The sequence below is a fragment of the Xenia sp. Carnegie-2017 genome, unplaced genomic scaffold (genome assembly GCF_021976095.1).
Source record: "Xenia sp. Carnegie-2017 unplaced genomic scaffold, XeniaSp_v1 HiC_scaffold_6, whole genome shotgun sequence".
Lineage (NCBI taxonomy): Eukaryota > Metazoa > Cnidaria > Anthozoa > Malacalcyonacea > Xeniidae > Xenia > Xenia sp. Carnegie-2017.
In genome coordinates this window covers 15,182,851-15,202,066 of record NW_025813526.1, presented here as the reverse complement: position 1 = coordinate 15,202,066, position 19,216 = coordinate 15,182,851, and the positions used below count along the sequence as shown (strand labels likewise).

At 33.1% G+C, this 19,216-nt stretch overlaps 2 protein-coding genes across 5 annotated transcripts; one reads left to right on the top strand and one right to left on the bottom strand.

Moving 5' to 3' along the window:
• Positions 1 to 899: 899 nt before the first annotated feature.
• LOC124457791 (uncharacterized protein PB18E9.04c-like) lies at positions 900 to 16,675 on the bottom strand. 3 transcript variants are annotated; one of them, XM_047007980.1, is made up of 2 exons: positions 16,563 to 16,675; positions 900 to 2,448 (listed from the first exon to the last, which is right to left on the bottom strand). In XM_047007980.1, the coding sequence occupies exon 2, from the start codon at positions 2,420 to 2,422 to the stop codon at positions 1,058 to 1,060; it is 1,365 nt and encodes a 454-aa protein (XP_046863936.1). In that variant the 5' UTR covers positions 2,423 to 2,448; positions 16,563 to 16,675; the 3' UTR covers positions 900 to 1,057. The 3 variants fall into 3 exon arrangements, with proteins under 3 accessions (XP_046863936.1, XP_046863934.1, XP_046863935.1); XM_047007978.1 differs by lacking the exon at positions 16,563 to 16,675 and adding an exon at positions 11,302 to 12,005; XM_047007979.1 differs by lacking the exon at positions 16,563 to 16,675 and adding an exon at positions 5,960 to 6,369.
• Positions 16,676 to 16,887: 212 nt separating this feature from the next.
• On the top strand, positions 16,888 to 18,549 carry LOC124457794 (uncharacterized protein DDB_G0290685-like). Of its 2 annotated transcripts, none has more exons than XM_047007983.1 (5): positions 16,888 to 17,054; positions 17,392 to 17,886; positions 17,988 to 18,085; positions 18,153 to 18,257; positions 18,337 to 18,549. In XM_047007983.1, exons 1-5 carry the CDS (start codon positions 16,976 to 16,978, stop codon positions 18,349 to 18,351), a joined length of 792 nt encoding a protein of 263 aa, XP_046863939.1. In that variant the 5' UTR covers positions 16,888 to 16,975; the 3' UTR covers positions 18,352 to 18,549. The 2 variants fall into 2 exon arrangements, with proteins under 2 accessions (XP_046863939.1, XP_046863940.1); XM_047007984.1 differs by having other exon boundaries at positions 16,890 to 17,054; positions 17,392 to 17,820.
• Positions 18,550 to 19,216: the final 667 nt, after the last annotated feature.

The window sequence follows — 19,216 nt, the reverse complement described above, 5'->3', positions numbered from 1 at the left end:
TTATTTATAATAAACACTGTATCGTCAACAACTCAACTATGAACGCACTTATATTATCCTGTTGGTTTACATGCTTTATGATACTGGCGATACTTGTTTTACTCTTTTTGAGCAAGCCGGCCGAAAAAAATGAAGCAAAATTTGAAAATTATCCTGATCCTGTGAGCTCTATCAACGAGGAAGAAGGTTTATTAGTAAGAAGAACCTGACGATTGCTCCTCACTTGACTCTGAAGATGAATACAGCTAAGGTTGTCAAAATGTCGGTCTATTTCAATACAGGGACTCTACATTAGCCTCGACAATCTTCATCCAAACATGTTAATAAGAAGAACAATGACAAAAATAATAAGTTACTCATTGGCTTAAAAACCGATTTCTTATTGGGCATATTTTACAACAAGTTACATCTTGTTTTAAAAACTGAACGTTTTTAATTGAGCAGTACCGTGCCTGAGCACCGTACTGCATTGGGCACTTAGTCGTCTGAAGGCGTTGTAGAAACGAGTTGCTTCACAAAACAATGATGTTTGACTGTAAAATGACCTTAACTATTATTATCTTGAACAGTCTCATCACCAAAACGGCCTATAGGCTTAGTTGAAAATTGAAAAGAAGCTCAGTCATCCACGTCGATAAATTAATTCGAGGAATGTAGATGTAATGGAAATAACTTCAAGTGCCCAATGATTTTGTTGTATCAAAATGAGAAAAAAGTACACTAGTTTAGTTTTTCATTATCAAGTCCGTCATTGCTGATAATTTGAGCAATTTCGAAATCCATTCACTAAAAAATTTCACATTATAAACGGTTACACCTCAACTTGAGAAAAGTAAATACATTTAGAAATCAACAAACGTATTTGTCGCGTTGAATTCTTAAATGTTTGTTAACAATTGCACAGTTTTTCAGACATTTATTAAGATTTTTTTCACTATTTCTATATTGATTGTATACATGCAAATGGGGATTATCTTGAAAGTTTCAGTTATGCCTCTACCCTCGTTTTAAATTTAAACACATCTCCAATTTGTCTATTCTATTTCCTTTTGTTTTCTCATCCACTATAAACACTTCTACGTCCTTGTTTTCTGTATCCCTTATTTACCCTCCAAAACATTTTACCTCTTCTTCCTTTCCATCCCTTGTATTTAAATTTTCTAAATCTTCGCCCTCCCCAGGCCCTGTTTTTCGTTTTTATTTTCCAAAATCTGGTTTTTCCATTTGAAGCAGGCGCAAATCTGCTCGTGACCTGCAGGCTTATTGTTGGCTCAACTGATGTTGGTGATACTTCATGTATATTGACTTTGGTTGTCTTTGGAGTTGCAGACGTGATAAAAAATTGGACTTTAGATGTCTTCTTCAATGCTGAAGCGACCGTTGCATTTACTTCAGATAATTTAACTGATGTTTTTGTAATGGGAACATTGACTTTAAATGTCTCAGTTAATGCCGGCGTGATGGAGGAACTGACTTCTGATATTGATGTATTAACTGATGTTGCTGTAATGGGAACATTGACTTTAAATGTCTCAGTTAATGCCGGCGTGATGGAAGAACTGACTTCTGATATTGATGTATTAACTGATGTTGTTGTAATGGAAACATTGACTTTAAATGTCTCAGTTAATGCCGGCGTGATGGAGGAACTGACTTCTGATATTGATGTATTAACTGATGTTGTTGTAATGGGAACATTGACTTTAAATGTCTCAGTTAAAGCTGGCGTTATGGAAAAACTGACATCTGATATTATATTCGATGTGAATGTGACAGGGAATTCGATTTTAGATATCTTAGTTGACGTTAAAGTGACAGAAGCATCGACTTTAGGTGTTCTCCTTAATTTTGATGTGATAAAGACATTTGAATTAGTTGTGGTCATTGATATTAAAGTCATAGGCACGTTAATTTCCGATATGTTACTTCTTATTGATGCGATGGGCACACTGATTTCTGACATTCTATTTAATGTTGAATGGACGGGACTATCAATTGCAATATATGAGAACGGTGCATTTACTTCAAAAGTCTTTACAAATGTAAACTTTCCAAAGCTTTTTACCGGCTCATTGCTCTTAAGAGATCCATCAATATCATTTGTAAGAAGATGAATATTCTCAGGTGGATTTGTAAGAGAGTTTAGACTTCTAAAAAATTGTCCACTATCAGTGCCAGCGTCATAAGGAAGCAAATCTCTTGAAATTTCATTCTTCCATTTCCCCGTGATGGTATTACATAAGCTGTAATCGTGGACACCTATGAACCAATCAGGTGAGGGTGCTATCGTGGTTATGAAGGATACAAGAGGATACTCCGAAGTAACTTCAATATTGGTAATCCTGTCTGACGCTCTTCCTCCAAATATTACTCGACCTTCGTATCTTTTATGAGCATTTTTTGCTGATATCTGACCGTCCATTTCCCTGTTTATGGCAAATGTACTTCCTATAAAAACAAGTTTTAAATGAGACACTCTTCAACAATAATTGTCTATTGCAGTAAGAATTTGGTTTATACGATTTTTTAGATACTACAAAAGTTTCTTTTTTCATATAGAGGCGAATATTCCTCGTTGCAAAGTATTTGAATGTTTCTTGAGAAAGTAATCACTATATTTAGGAAAAATATGCCAGATATAGCATTTCCCACAATATAGTGTAACAGCTCACTATTCGTTGTACTTCGCAGTGGCGGTCCAGTGTACGTCAAATAAATTATAGCTCCTCAGTTTCAAATTCAAATTACATTCAGAAAAACACTATTTTTAATTTCTAAAGAATAAAATTACATTCAGAAAAACACTGTTTTTAATTTCTAAAGAATAAAATTTTACCAATGGATTTGCCTCTAAGGTACTTAGAAATGTAAATATACGCCTAAATGTGCTGCAGTAATTTATTTGACTTAGTCTCGATCCAACAGTGGTACTTCGAGATGCTGATTTCAAATATTTTCAAGGCTAAGCTTTATTTTTGTAAAATACAGACTATATTTGGTTGGTTTTGAATATTTTTCAAACAGAAATTAAGTTGTTACAAGTTATTTTTTGATATCACTGCATTCACTATTTTGATTTACTTTTGCTGTGATATTCATGCACTTGCTCAATCAATAAGCATTTCATTGTTTTGTATGAAATAAAACAAAATTTCGCATCTTGACATATCGTTGCTTTGACAATCAAAACAACAAGAAGAATTTAAAAATATAGTTAATTGGTGATATTAGTCTTTATTTGAAACACATTGCGGCAGAATTTGCTCAATCCAGAAAACAATCATTGAGTAGCTTATGTAGTGAATAGAGCTTCTGCATTATGTATTCGTCGTCTTTGGCAGCCTCTTACGCAAGAATATAAATCTTTGAACTTTAATAAAAAATTCATAATTAAGACAAAGACATCGGTGACATTAATTATTTTCAGTCATTTATTATGCTTTCCATTTAGCAAACCAAAACTTTCAGACAGCTACAACAAGTTTTCCTGTGTGAAGTTTTAAGTCAAGAGTGCTTTCATGAACGTAACACGATAAAATCAAAGGTGTTGTCTCTGATATGCAATGTAGTTTTGATTACAAAACGGCATAATATCACGTACATATGGATAATTATTTTAAAAATATGTGCGCAGTGCACACAGGTGGGCAGCCTGGTAAATACTTTGCCATATGGAGTGAAGTACATTGATTAGAAAAGTTGAAATAATAAATTTTTAAAATAATCTACGTCAAATATTAAAAATGCTCAAGATTTCAAAAAATGTGCTTTGTGCATACAGTTCACTTGGTAAAGTTAAACAACCCAGTAAAGATCATTAACCAACATCTTCATTTCCTAAATCTCATCGCTTAAATTGCATGTCACGTGACAGCTGACGTGTTTCTTAAATCATTGAAAGTTTAGTCCTTAAATCTTCTCGCCAATCAAAACGAAATATATCTTGTTGTCATTGTGATTAATAACCACTTTTTTCTCTAAATAGAACATCGTCAATAATTCGCCTTTCAAACTTATAGCGGGTATTTTTGTATAAGACGTCGTTCACCCTACTATGTCAACAAATCAAAAGGTACATTACTTGTTATGAGCTGTCAATGGGTTTTTTTAAACAAGATTTTGAAAATACTATGTTTCTGAACATTTTTTTTACTAATGTAACAAATCATGTAACTATCGTGGTCACGTATTATTAATGCACAATGAATCTTTGACCCACTGATACGTATATTACACTGGATAACGCATGCATGTATAAAATATAGTAAGATAATTGAAGCCGGAGGTTAGCTCATCTGATTATGACCTTCGTGGGGGTTATCGGTCCCACTTTTCTATACTTTTGTATTACAAAATCACAGTTTTTGCGTTTTTATTCGTTATACAAACTTTTGATTCGAGCAAAATTTTTGTGAAAGGGACTGAACAACCGGTAAAGATATTTAATCCTAAAAAGTTTGCCTTCTTACCTTTATAATGGCAGAAAATTGAGATGATACAAGGTCGACCCGCATTGTTTTGAAACAAACTGGAGATTATATGATGCTGCTGCTTCTTATAAAATGTAGAAATATTACAGAATCCTAATACTGCTACCAAAATTTCATCTGCAATGACGTTTATGGAAGATTGCTACAAAATTACTTATTTAACAACACTTTGTTATTCACATCGCTAATATCATAATAATTTCAAATTACGTCTTTATTATATCAGTGAAGAAACAAAACAAATCGATATAGAAAAATAATCAGAAAGACATTTTGATGAGCAATAGTAAGTTAATAACGGTATCATTAAACTCTACGAGATGTACATCATCAAAATATGCCAATTAACTTACCTCTGTTGTCATTAAGCGAAGCAAAGTGTTCAACGTGTTACTATGTGAACAACTTCAATATCAATGAATATGTTGAAGATATGAATACCTTTGTTCTTACTTTGTTGTAAATTTGTAATTTCGTATTCATCTTCTAAAAATGCCTCGCACGGCAAAAATTGTCCTTGTCACCTTCAATTTTCAAATTTCAATAGAAGTTGCCATCTTATTTTTCAGTCGTTACAAAGCCAAAAAAACAGACCTTTGGGGTTGAAACTCTCTACCGGTTTTTCTCTACACGTCATAAATATTTCGCCTTAATCAGAAGTTTGTAAAAGGAATAAAAACGCAAAAACTGTGATTTTGTAATACAAAAGTACAGTAAAGTGGGACCGATACCCCCCATGAAGCCAGAAGCAAATGATCGATCTTCCGGCTTCAATTTTCGCAAGAGATGCGTTATCCAGTCAAATATACATATCAGTGCTTATACCGTTCGCAAAAATGCTTAAAACTGCTTAAGTCACTTATGTTACTTTGGCACTGTTCCCTCATTCTCAGTCATTAGCTAGATGATAATATTATATGATACTCCCCTATCGCTACCCGATAGAAAACAAGCTAATGTTTTAATTTCTACGGAAACGTTCTAACAGTATATAAATTAGATGCATTCGAGTTAAAGTTATAAGCTATTTTGGGGTTACTTTAATGTTTTTGTTATATCATTTATACCATGATGAAATTGCAAAGTTGATAAGCCGGCTTAATAGCAAAACACCTGTAATTAAAGAAATAAAAGCAACGCGAGCTTAAGCTCTATACCAAGCCAAACGTCAGAACGAAAATTTTCTCTAAAATTAACGATGAGAGTGAGAGTTATCGGCCACTTGTCTAATCAGTGGTGCCAGTAACGACATGCGTCATTTTCCAATTGTACTAATAGCTAAGTTGTTATTGAAAAAATGACGACCAAACCGACCGAAGCTTGGCAAACGTTTTCTTCTTTTTCTTTCTCCGGCCAGATCTTTTTATGTCATGGACAATTTATTTTTACTAATACTGGGTATGCATCCTCTTACAGACATATTTTTACAGACACAAATATTTATTAATGTAAACTTATCGAAAACATACCAAGTTCAGCAACATTCTTAACTCCTCTTGTGGCTTTAATCCCAGCTTTCCACATAACATATGATGTCTTATGGCTACAGCCAACGACAGCAGAGAAATGAGGAAATGGAGGAAAGTCAGGATGCCTTGCGCTTGTCCATTCTCCTTGAAATGTCAAAGTGTATCTTGCCTCACCATTACAAGAAATGGCTTTCGCACAATTTAGGTTGATGATGGCCAAGAGTAATACAAATGGCATACTCTTCAAATTTCTCATAACTACGAGTATGTATGCATATACTTTTGTCGTTTTTACTTTGATTAATTGTAATTTGTCTTTCTCTTATCTACCAACAAATTGACTAAAACGTTTGTTTAAAGAAGCTGTTGAGAAACTCGAGTTGAGCGTCTATGACCGTCACAAGATTTACTCTACGCATCTGTTTTGTGCACAATTTTCTTATAATGTATGATGACGTGGATGTTCTGCTTTATAAATTTTAATAATGCTTTAAAAGAAAGGACACATCCGACAGAGCACTTAAATTTTTGTCGTTTCAGCAGCATTATCGATTCTTTGTTACAATGTAAGCCTCTTTCATTTCTTTCAACTATGTTGAAAATAACATTTTTGAAGTAAAAAATACAACTTCCGTCCCAATGATAGAATATAACGGCTAGTAGGAACTTGTGAACAAAAGGATAGTGTAATATTATTGAATCAAGTTTTGCAAATCCAGATAAAAGTATGCACTAATTGCAGGTATCTAACAACAAATAACCCAGATAAGAACTTACAAGTACTAAATGAGCTTAGTTTGAAAATACCTTAAAAATATTAAAATTAGTGAAGCAATTGAAGACAAGAAGCTTTCTCTTGTAATTTAGTTTGCTGAAAGTTTCATCAAGATTTTTGCATTGTCGAATCCTTATTGGACAGATGTCATTTGAAACTACTACAAATACCAAATCAGAGATATTTCCTTTTTTACGCTATTGTTTGTACTTAAAGACAAAATTGATTTATAAATCGACCCAATTTTATAATGTCTTTTGTTTTGTTAGCTATATAACAATTGTGGCTTCTATGTTACAAGAATTGTCACCAAAAGCGCTGGAACTTAGTCTTAACATTTTAATCTAATGCAATAATAATCTGATTCTAGTCGTGCCATAGACTTGGAAAGAGAATAACATTAATAAATTTCAAAGAATACACCTCTTCAGATAAAAGAGAATAAAGAAAGCCTTTCAAAAGCACCCGTCACAAAATATAAAGAGCTTAGATAAAATAGTTGCATTGCTCGCAAGAGGGTAATATTTTTATGAAAGATTTGTACAAAATTAAGCTCTAAAAGAATGACATTATAAGACAAGGAAAACAATCTTCTTGACACAATGGTTAGTTTATTATATTACCTTATGTGTAGATATAAAGTTTATAAAATCCAAGGAGGAAAATATGTGGGTGCACGATATACAATTAGATAATTTTACTCAACTAACGCTGATTTTCACTATGGCGTAAATGTATTAAAAAATTTAATACAAAGATAAAAAAACATACATATACATAAAGAGTACAATTGTATGATATAACATACTGTATATGTATATCTTTTATTATTACATGGCAAGCGTAACTTCCGGCAAAATGGCGCGCTTTGATTGGCTCAGAAACATATTTGCCGGCCATTAATTTCACGTCATCGACCATGGTTCAAAACGCGTAATTTTACTGTCAAATGTAAACAAAGTTCGTTATGTTAGAATAGGTACTTTAGCAACCAAACCACGATTTGAAACTAAAAACAAACAGAAAACTCTACAAACAATGGAAAAGAAGCATAAACTGCAATTTAAATAGCTTGTGAAAGCATGAATGATATGTTCAAAAACAAATGAAATTTCAGTGGTCCTTTATAACAAAGAATAGAAATTTCATGAAATTTGATGAATACTAAGTCAACAGAGCAGATGCGCAATTTATTTTCGGTTTCAACTCACAGCGTACGCAACATTTTTCATGCATCAATATACCCTGCATGTTAATTTGTTGGGAGCACACTTCTAAAGGTTCCACACCAAAAAAATAACAATTACATTTCATTCATATAATTGCAGAAATGTATCCTAATAGTATTAAAATTGATTTTTCAGGAAAATTTATATGGTAATTCTTCTCCAAGTCCCCTCCCCCCGTCACTTGCTACCAGACCCCACCGTTACGCCATTGTAAACGACACAATGCATTTCGGCAGACTAGTCCTCAGCAGTCGACGACTGCTAAATGAAACCCTGAAATTCAATTGCAATTTTCAAAACAATTCTTAGATTCGTCACCACGACAAGAATTGTACTTTTATTACTATTCTTTACCTTTAGTACGTCATTAAACACAAATATCTTGACCTTGGTGTACTTTGTTATTATTTTGTGTGATTATGTTTGACAAAATGATAATATAGATAGTTCAACGCTTAATAGTCGTTTGATCGACTCTTGCTATAAAAAGTACATACAAATATATTTTGAAAAATTATGATGCCAAAAAAGGGAGAGAGTGAGTATTAAAACGATTTAAACCAAGATATTTAAGCAAAGAAAAGCACTCAGTTGAAGAAGAAGAGTTAATCTAGGGGTATATCCTTTATTGCCATTCAAATCCTCCAATGTCTTCACAAAGGTAAATTTTCCAAAGCTTTTCACGGGTTGGTTGCTTTTGAGAGATCCATCAATATCATTTGTAAGAAGATGAATGTTCCCAGGTGGATTTGTAATAGAGTTTGAACTTGTAAAAAATTGTCCACTATCAGTGCCAGCGTCATATGGAAACAAATCTTTCGACGTTTCATTCATCCATTTCCCCGTGGTAGTATTGCATAAGCTGTAATCGTGAACACCTATGAACCAATCAGGTGAGGGTGCTATCATGGTTATGAAGGATACAAGGGGATATTCTGAAGTAACTTCAATATTGGTAATCCTGTCTGACGCTGTTCCTCCCCATATTACTCGACCTTGATTTCTTTTATGAGCATTTTTTGATGATATCTGACCGCCCATTTCCCTGTATATGGCAGATGTACTTCCTATAAAAACAAGTTTAAATTAGACACTCTTGACCAATATTTGTCTATTGCATAAGTGCATAAGGATTTTGATTATAAGTCAAGAACTAGTGTTGTATCGCGGAGCTCAAAAGCAAAAATGCTTCTCGTGCAAAATGAATTATCCTAAGTCATTTTCCAGTATTTTCTATTTTTAATCACGAGGAATCGTAAAAAACTCTCATTGAAAATATTAACGAAAAAGCCATTTCTTAAATTTCTTTCCAGAAGGCTCACAGTGCTATTATATTTTCTTACACTCCTGTAACGCGTTTTTACAGTCCTGTAACACTTTTTAACAGTCCAGTAAAGTTTTTTGACACAGTCCTGTAAAATTTCAACCCAGTCAAGTAAAATTTTTTTACACACATTCCAGTAAAATTTTTTAATAGCTTTTAAAACACCCGCTTCCAGATAATTCTTCTTCGATCACAGTCGTGATTACATATCTATTCTCTTGTCCTTTGTGCGGTCGCCTGCGAATGTGCAAAGACACCAATCTCCGCTTAGCGTTGACAAACTAATCGTAATGTCATGAAGTCGTAAGTATTCTATTATTCCAAGATTTGTGCATCCTTAGTTGAAATATGATTTGATGAGATCTTTTTCTTCATAACGATTCTCTATGTTCATACAGGGGGTATAGTTTTTCAGTGGTATATTTATTGTTAATTTTGAAATGTACATTCGAATTCATCAACGTCTTTCAATGCCTATTTATATTTAAAAAAGGGAGCCAGACCATATAAAAAAGATTGAAAAAAATTTTACTGGACTGTTTGAAAAATTTTTACCGGACTTTATTAAAAAACTTTACTGGACTGGGTTGAAATTTTACAGGACTGTGTCAAAAAACTTTACTGGACAGCTAAAAAGCGTTACAGGACTGTAAAAACGAGTTACTGGAGTGTAAGAAAATATAATAGCACTGTCAGCCTTCTGGGTCATCGTAATTTTGGATGCGCCACCTCTTAAACTGGGCACCCGTGCCCGCTGGCGAATTTAGAAATTGCTCGTTGACACGCAATTAATCTTGGGGAATAAATTTTAAGGCTTGTAGCCTGGCACCGTGCCCACAAGGTAGCGGTACTTGTGAAAGCTAATGTTTATTCATGTTGCCAGGGTCAAGTCATGTAAGATTATCAACGAACTGCAATTTGGTTTGACTTAGCGGTTGTATCGTTAAATGACCAGCAATGGTTTCAAAACTTTCAAATCACGAAAGTCACATTCGCATTCATTTTGTGAGAAATAGGTAGACACAAATATCAGTGGTGTAGCCAGCTCGATAATTGGCCCGGGAGGGGTGGGGGTGACAATATTCATATATTCATGTTTTCCCGTGTTTAATTTTTTTCGAAATCGATTGTCTTCTGCAAGTTATAACATGTAGATATAAATATTGGTTCCCAATACATCCAATAACGTAGCCAGCCAGGCCTTTTACTCCCGCTATGCAAATATTTTAGTGTACGAGCATTGCTTCGTAAACGTTTTCAGGTTTCCTTTGAGGTTTGCAGTTTTCTTACTGCAGCTGTAAAAGTTCATCACCAAGAATTGAATTCATTCAGTTTTTTATTCAGCTGCATTTAACGACACAAATCCTTTAGTTTTGGGCTGTTTCAACTCTTTTTCTTGTGTGTTTTGTGTTCTTTTATTATCGCTTTGCTAACGTGTTTTTATGTTTTTAAGTTTTTTTTATGTACGAATTAGGCGCAGTACACTTTGCTAAAGGTGCCAAGTTTTCTTCCGTTTAAACGACAAAACACAACGGTGTCGTCATGAAAACTTTGGTGTTATAGATAAACTTTCTTGTGTATTTTATATTGTAATAATAACTTATAACCACGTAGAATTGCGTTTGATATGAATAGCAATAATTGTGAAACGCGTGTCTGGTAAAAGTGGAAGTGAATGCACATTTCACAACTTGTTATGAAATCTTGAGTTCATATATGAATATTTCAAATAGTTGTATTTCATTATCGTCATTTATTTTTATTTTTACTTGACAGAAATTTTACTTCAGTTTTACTTGCCATGCTATTGAACAAAGTTTGAAAATTATACTAACTAACGATTTAGCCGATAATAGCCACAATTTAGTCGTAGCAACTTTTCAAACACAAACAACCTTTGGAATTCATTAATAATTTTTCCAAAAGTTGACAATTTGACATAATAGACTTGATGTCTACATTACAAAACAATTTCAAATAGATACTTATGAACTCTTACTAATTTAAAACATACCAAGTTCAGCAACATCCTTAACTCCTCTTGTGGCTTTAATCCTAGCTTTCCACATAACATATGATGGCTTATGGCTACAGCCAACGACAGCAGAGAAATGAGGACCTGGAGGAAAGTTAGGATGCCTTGCGCTTGTCCATTCTCCTTGAAATGTCAAAGTGTATCTTGCCAGGCCATTACAAGAGATGGCGTACGCCGAATTCAGAGCAATAAAAGCCAGCAGTAAAACATTTAGTATATTGTTCGAATTATACTTCATATTGATGTCGTCTTGAAATAAGTGACGAGTCCCATCTGTTTACATGCATGCATGCGTGTGAATACTTTTACTTTGGACAGGATATGGATTATAAAATAACATATGATAAACGCCATCTCTGATTGGTCAACGTTCATGAATGGATGAGGCCATCCAAACATGAGTTAATATTAGGCCCGGTTCAAACGTCGCATTTTACATGCGCCGAATCAAATGCGAGAATTATGTGCATGTAAAATGCGACGTTTGAATCAATTAAATTCGACGGATTTTAATTTAATGCGACTTTAGTCGCATATTCGACTGAGTTAGTCGAATATTCGACGGAAATTCGATGTTGATTCAAACGTCGCATTTTACATGAGCCGAATTTAATGCATAATTTATTTTAAGATATTTCTAAGCAAAAATCAATTATTTCCATGCTAAATGCCATGCGCAAAGTTGTAAAACATGGCGGCGGCGAGTGATGGTAATGGCCCTTGTATTTCGTGCACAAGTTTAACAAAATACACTTGTTTAAAGTGCAAAAAATTTATATGTACAAGGAAAGTTTCCTCGAGATACACGAAATGTTTTTTTGAATCAGAATAAATACTCCAAACTTTCTTCCACCAGCCGGAATTTCTATCTTGTCTTCGACATGATCGATAAGGAGGGCTACGTATGAAGGCTTTTTTTTTACCAATTAACGGTAGAAAAACATGGGAAATTTGCAGAAGCTGCCGTCTCGTTTCTAATAGTTTATTTGCTGTAACATGCATCAATATTCGTCTTTTCCTATTAACACGAATCATATTTGAAATGCATAAACTCAACATTTTTCTGTTCGCCATTTTAGGAAATTAGTACAAGAAAATGAATAAACTATGAAAAAGTGGAAGCATAACTATAATAAATGCGACTATTAAATTCGACGTCTGAATCAAACTACGCATAAAACTATTTTAGTCGACTAAAACTCAGATTTGATTCGGCGCATGTAAAATGCGACGTTTGAACCGGGCCTTAGTTACGACACTGCCTTTGTGTTGTTATTGTATAAAGCAATTTTCTACACATGATTTCAAGTGTATATAGATGGCTTGATCACACCTTGGGAATTTTACCCGAGGAAAACTCTTTGGCGCGTGTTTTGTTCGCTTTTCTTAACTCACGCTTGATTTTCGCATGTTTGGTTGACAATTAGGAAATTCAAATAAATGCTGATATAAACAACTATTATTTAAATATTTCAAACATTTAATATATTTCTATGTCCGTGCATGACACACCGTAAAAATTATAAAATATTAGAGCTACAAGGGTCAACATAGGGTTGATGTTCCATCATGCTTATAAACTGTTATTATTGGGCAAAAGCCAAAATATATCTTTCATAAATTAAATAGCGGAAATATTCTGATCAATGGTGAAACAATGTTGTTTGTAAGGCTTACTTTTCGCTTGAAACACAAACACAAGCGATAAAACAATGTAAAGCATATTCTCTAGAGGTCGAAAGAAATAAATGGGATTTTCCTTTCAATTCGTTTATTTTTATCTTAGGCTTATGTCTAGCTGCTGCGTTTATCCTCAAGCTTATGCTGATGCTTGCGTCTGTCGCTTCATTGCCTTCTTTTGTATTTTCTTTTGTCTTTGTCGTTATGCTTATGTCGCTAGTGAAAACTAGGCTTTAGTGTACAACTTGTTTCGATGACATTTGTTATTATGATATTGTACTCCTAAAATGGTTAATAATGCATAATGAGTATTTTTGTCGAAAGTGCTCAATTGCCATAGTGATGTTCTTACACAAATGCTTTTGAAACTTCTGCACGTATGTGAATTGCGTAAAACGCAAATGAACTTCGTTCTTATTTAAATCACATTCGAATGTTGTAAATAATAAAATCATTGCTATTAGGAGAAGGAAAGGTTATTGATTTGCTATAATTTGTGTAAAAGATGACACTGCGGGGTACAAAATGCTTCTTAGCAACACGCATCTATGCTAAACAAGAAAAATATTTCTCATTGAAATCTTTATGTAAATGTTCCCATCCATATTATCGCTACATTAAAAGTTACTCACAAATATTTCTTATTTCATATTTACTGTTGACACCTTTAACTGTCAAAGTGCTTACCTACATTTTTGTCATACGTATAAATATTTGGCATTACTCGCTTAAAAAATTATATTAGATAATTGCTCCATTAATCATTTTTATCACATTTAGGTTTAAAAATAGGCAAGAATATAGATGGGACACATTTACATAAAGATTTCAATGAGAAATATTTTTCTTGTTTAGCAGATGCGTGTTGCTAAGAAGCATTTTGTACCCCGCAGTGTCATCTTTTACACAAATTATAGCAAATCAATAACCTTTCCTTCTCCTAATAGCAATGATTTTATTATTTACAACATTCGAATTATTTACAACAGGTCATTGTTGTCTCTAAAGCCTGGTTCTCGTATAGTCGTCCATGTCGTTCCAGTCGTACCAAAATTTCACAGACGACCCGTGCGACTGTATGAGAACATTTCAAAGGCGACCAGGATCACCTCAAATGACTCACACGACTGAAACGACCAGGGTCGCTTGGTTAGAACTTTGCTCTATCCGGACGACCGAAACGACCGTTGAGAAATGCAAGCGACCTTTTTATGGCACAAAACGATTTGAAGAAGCAAATAATTAACTAAAAGACTTTGTCTTTAATAAACAGCTACTGCCATTTTTTAATTGTTTCGCGCACAAATTAATTAAAGCCTGGTCCTCATTAAGTCGCTTGAGTCATCCGAGTCGTTCCGTTGTTTTTCAAAACGGCTGGGACGACTCAAGCTATAAAATTCTCATATATTTGTACTAGCGCTGCCAAGAGACTGTTTAATCAATTTTTTCGCGAAACATTTAGAAATGGCAGCTGCTGTTTATCAAAGACAAAGTCTTTTGGCTAGTTATTTGCTTCATCAAATAGTCAAATAGTTTTCGCCAAAAAAAGGTCGCTTACATTTCTCAACGGTCTCAAAAATATTTTTTGCTATAGATACTATATTGACAATAAACTAGCCGGTAAAAATTTGTCAGGAATCTCGAAGACTTCCCTTTCCCAGATGTGATCACAGTCACGTGGTATAAAATCGCAGCAAGTGCGGGAATTTAGAAAGGTTGGATAGCTATTGGGTCATTAAGCACAAAGAACATAATTTAAGCCCATTATTTAAACTTTTCCACATAATATTAAACATAAACATAATATTTAGCACATAATATTAAGCCTTAAACAAAATATTAAGCACAAAGCACACAATTTAAACTTTTTCTAGATTTCAATGGACAATTGTGTTATTACAAAAATGCTTAAAATGTGTAGCTCTTTAAATCCAGGTTTCAATGATAAGAACTGCAATGTTTTTTCACCAAAAGTAAATTGCCCTAAAGTGCCCTTTTTATAACTGAAAAACTGCCCCCAAAATGTTAGCTCAATCCCAATTTTACTTTCTACTACTCACTTCCTGATAATGTACCTTAGCTATGTCTGTTCATTTCAATTTGTTGTTGTGCAGCTCAAATACAACAATATAATTTTGCCTTTCTGTTTGTTGCTTCATTAATTTTGATGCCTAAAGCCGAATCTTAATTTCTCCATGAAGATATTTGCTAGTATTAGTGCTTTTGTAACTCCACATTTTCTTTCTCAGCCCTCACTTGCAAATCTTGGTTATGCTTGATGTGACTAAAGATCTGGTGTTAGTACTCCACATTTTCTTTCTTAGCCCTCACTTGCAAATCTTGGTTATGCTTGATGTGACTAAAGATCTGATGTTTGTCATATATTGCATTATAAAGTTGAAAGAATAATGAAAATATCTTAATGTCTTAGTACAATAATTAATTTTAAAAATATTTCCAATACTTTTTATTAATATTTTTAGTGAAAATTTTAAATATATTTGATTAAAAAATATTATCTTTATATAGGATAATTTGTAATTGTCTCATCATTTTATGAGTTCATTTTGGATTTCTGAGAGTTTCAGAGTATGCAGATGTATCACTACAGACATTTTTGCTTTTAGATAAGTACATATTAATGCAAATTACAATCTTAAGTGTGTACAGTCAAAAAGTTCAAAGTTAAATAAGAAAAATTATTGTTTGTGAACACCATACTTGTTCATAATGTACAGTCAGAGCCACAAAATGAAATGTATAGGCAAGATCTTAAATTTAGTATATGCACAAGATATACACAATAACAATTGCTGTTTTTAATCTCGAACAAAAGTCAACTTTGTCAGTTAAAACCAATGTTTATTTGATGGTTATAGTTACTGTTATCTTAGCCAATGTAGGTAAAATTATTGATTTTCTTACCAATGTATAACTATGATTACTCACGGAAGAAAAATTTTGTTCTGAAATGTCATTTGAATGAAACAGCTTCCTTGCCCCCTCCTTATTGCATGCAAACGTATATAGCATCTTCCCTTTTTGCATAAGTACTAAATGAAAGACCCCTAGCTATGAGTTTATGTCCACTTATTTATAATAGCTCTCAGTCAATCAGCAGCAAGACCATGGCAAGCTTGGGTTTGAGAAGATTTAATACAAAATCATGTTATACATTAATACAAACACAGTTACAAGTGATGAATATTTGCAGATCCTGTCCAACTTCATATACAACTCATAAATTGTGTAAGTTTGAGAGTTAGCACTTTGGAAACTATTAAGCATCAATTTAGAATTGAGAGTTTTGTTATGTTCATATTCAGGTATGATTGAGATTAAACAAATACATGAGTAAGCTCACTTTTGTCATGCTAATCAGTAACAGATCTGGTATTTTAGGCAAAATAAATAATAAGTGCTCAATTCTAAATTCGAAACACTTTTAACACAAAAATGCTGGTTATTTCTAAAAAAACTCTCCAATTAAGTTGCCTTTAATGAATTTTTAAAAGTAAATACATCCAAAAATGAACAAACAGCTATATATTTTGACGTACCCTAGATCCCCCACTGTGAGCTGTACTTCATTATTCGGTAGCGTGATCGTGACGATATTTGATACACCAGTTTATAAACTATTTCCACAAAAAAGTAGCCATACATCTGTTGTTTGTCATACAGCACAATAGCAAACTTATTTTAAAGAAAAAAAATTCAAACCAAAAATGTAATGACATTTTACGATTTTAGAGCCTTCTGTCTTCAATTGGGTAAATTTTCATAATATTTTTATCGACGACTAAGTGAAAGTTGAAATTATTTGACGATAATCGTATGCCTTCAGACTTTTGAGTGACGTGTTCGCAACCGGATAGGGGCGAATAATTTTAAAATGCAATTAATAATGCATGGCGAGTAGCCTGCTCTGAATACAATAACAAATTGCATCGCGTAGCATATCTTTCGAAGTATGGCAAGGATTTTGATGGTGTTTTGCTTGCTGTTAGCTTTCAGTCCTTCTAATTCAGCCCCATTTTCAGATGAAGAAGGTATGTTAACATTTTCATTGTTCAATGATGCTTTTTGGTCATAATTTGATCACGTTTTGACTTGCTGACGTGGATGACATGTCAATTTAACATTTACATTTGTGAAATGTTTTTCGCGATTAAATGTTGATATATATTTTTTTAAATACTGTGTAAGTAACTTTTTGAAAGTTGTCACAAGTATGAAGCCATGCTGAATAAGAGTAGAGAAGATGTTGCCTTACAGTGCAACAACGATGTGAATTAGCATGATACTACACTTAATATAAGTATTATATAAATCTTATCAGCTCAAAAGGGGCAATACAATATGAAAGTTGTACACACTACTTTATAGGAGAAAGTGAATATAGGTCTGCTCCGGTAAATGAAGAACTTGATGAAGGTGCTCAAGGAAATGATCAGGATGAGCAAGACGATAATCAAGTTGACCCTAATTTCAATGAAAATAAAGATGATGAAGATACGGATGCCAAGGACAACAATGATGATGAAAACGAAGACTCAGACCTTAATCAAAATGATGGTAACAAAGATAAAGATGCAAATAGCCATGAGAATGATGAGAACTCAGATGCTGGTGATGAAAATGAAAATGATAATGATGATGATGACTCTGACGACAATGGCAAGAAAGAATATGACCATGTCAATGTAGATAAAGAGGATGAAACTATGGGACGAAGCAACTCAGATGAAGTAGAAGTTGAGAACAATGAAAAGCAAGATAGTAAAGATGGTGACATGTTGGATGATAAGGATAATGGTAACGCTCTAGATAAATTAATTATGGAGGATTCAAATGGCCAGATATCATTACAAAAAAATTCTGGTATTTGCACTGAATGAGCTCATTTAGAAGATGTTTTGTAAAACACATTGGCATGATGCCATGATACATCAAATTTTAATTTTGAATTTTTTACTTGAAAGATGCTGCTGATCAGAATGATGATCAAAATGATGACGATGACCATACAGAAAAGACTATTTCAAAGTTGAAGGCTATATTTAATGAAGAAATGCCACAGGTATGTCATTTTCTATGTTTTAATTTAGACCGCTTTTCTTTAACATGACTTAAATAAACTTTTTTAGAAAATCAAAGAGCTTAAAAGCAATAGCATTGTATTGAAAGAAAATCTTGGACAATTGAATGCAAAATTGGAAAAATTTTTAAGGGAGAATGATATACAAGAGCAGGTAAATAATAGTTTTGTTGTGTTAGTTTTTTCTGTGGTTTAAGTTTGATGTTTTAAGTACTTCATTCCATTTTTTGTAGAAAACCGAGGAGTAACTTTGAAAAGTAAATGATAGTTTCATAACCTGTTTAGCATTCCATATGATCATCAGGATGTATATCTTAATTTTCATAGGTGTGTTTATTGTTCAACTGTTGTATCTAAAATTTTTCAAGCAATTTGATTATCTTGTAACCAATAACATCATTTTTGTATTTAACTAGCATTCATATAAATTACATGGTTGGATTCAATTTCTGGTACTGTGTTAGTGAATATGTAATATATAAACTAGTCTTACATATAAAATTTGAAATAAAGCCATTTTTTTAAAAAATTATTTATTATTGATTGTAACGTTTCGTCTTTACACAAGACATCATCAGACTGGTAGTTAAAATGATCAAGTGTGTGTTTATATTTACATATTAGAAGTGTAAGTTATGAGTGTTCTCACTGTAATCTAACACTCATAACTACACTTCTAATATGTAAATATAAATGCACTCTTGATCATTTTAACTACCTGACTGATGATGTCTTGTGTAAAGACTAAATGTTACAATCAGTAATAAATAATTTCTTTAAGAAATTGGCTTTATTTTGAATTTTATGTTGGGCAATTGTTTTTTTAACACGAATTCGTTTCCCGCCTGGCAAGTCTCTCTATTATAAGTCTTACACAATTGAACTCGATATGCAGTATCAGCCTTTCATGAATTCAACTTTTGCTTTGTATTTGACTAACAACCCCAAAAACTAACTTACTAATATGATCTCCTATTTGCTAGGATTTGCTGTTGTTTAAGCTTCTAAGTTAATATGTGCCTTGTGTATAACTACAAGTAATAATAGGCAAATGGATCAGACAGAAAAATGTGCTCAAAAACATATTTTCGCTGCACACCTAACCCAACTAAT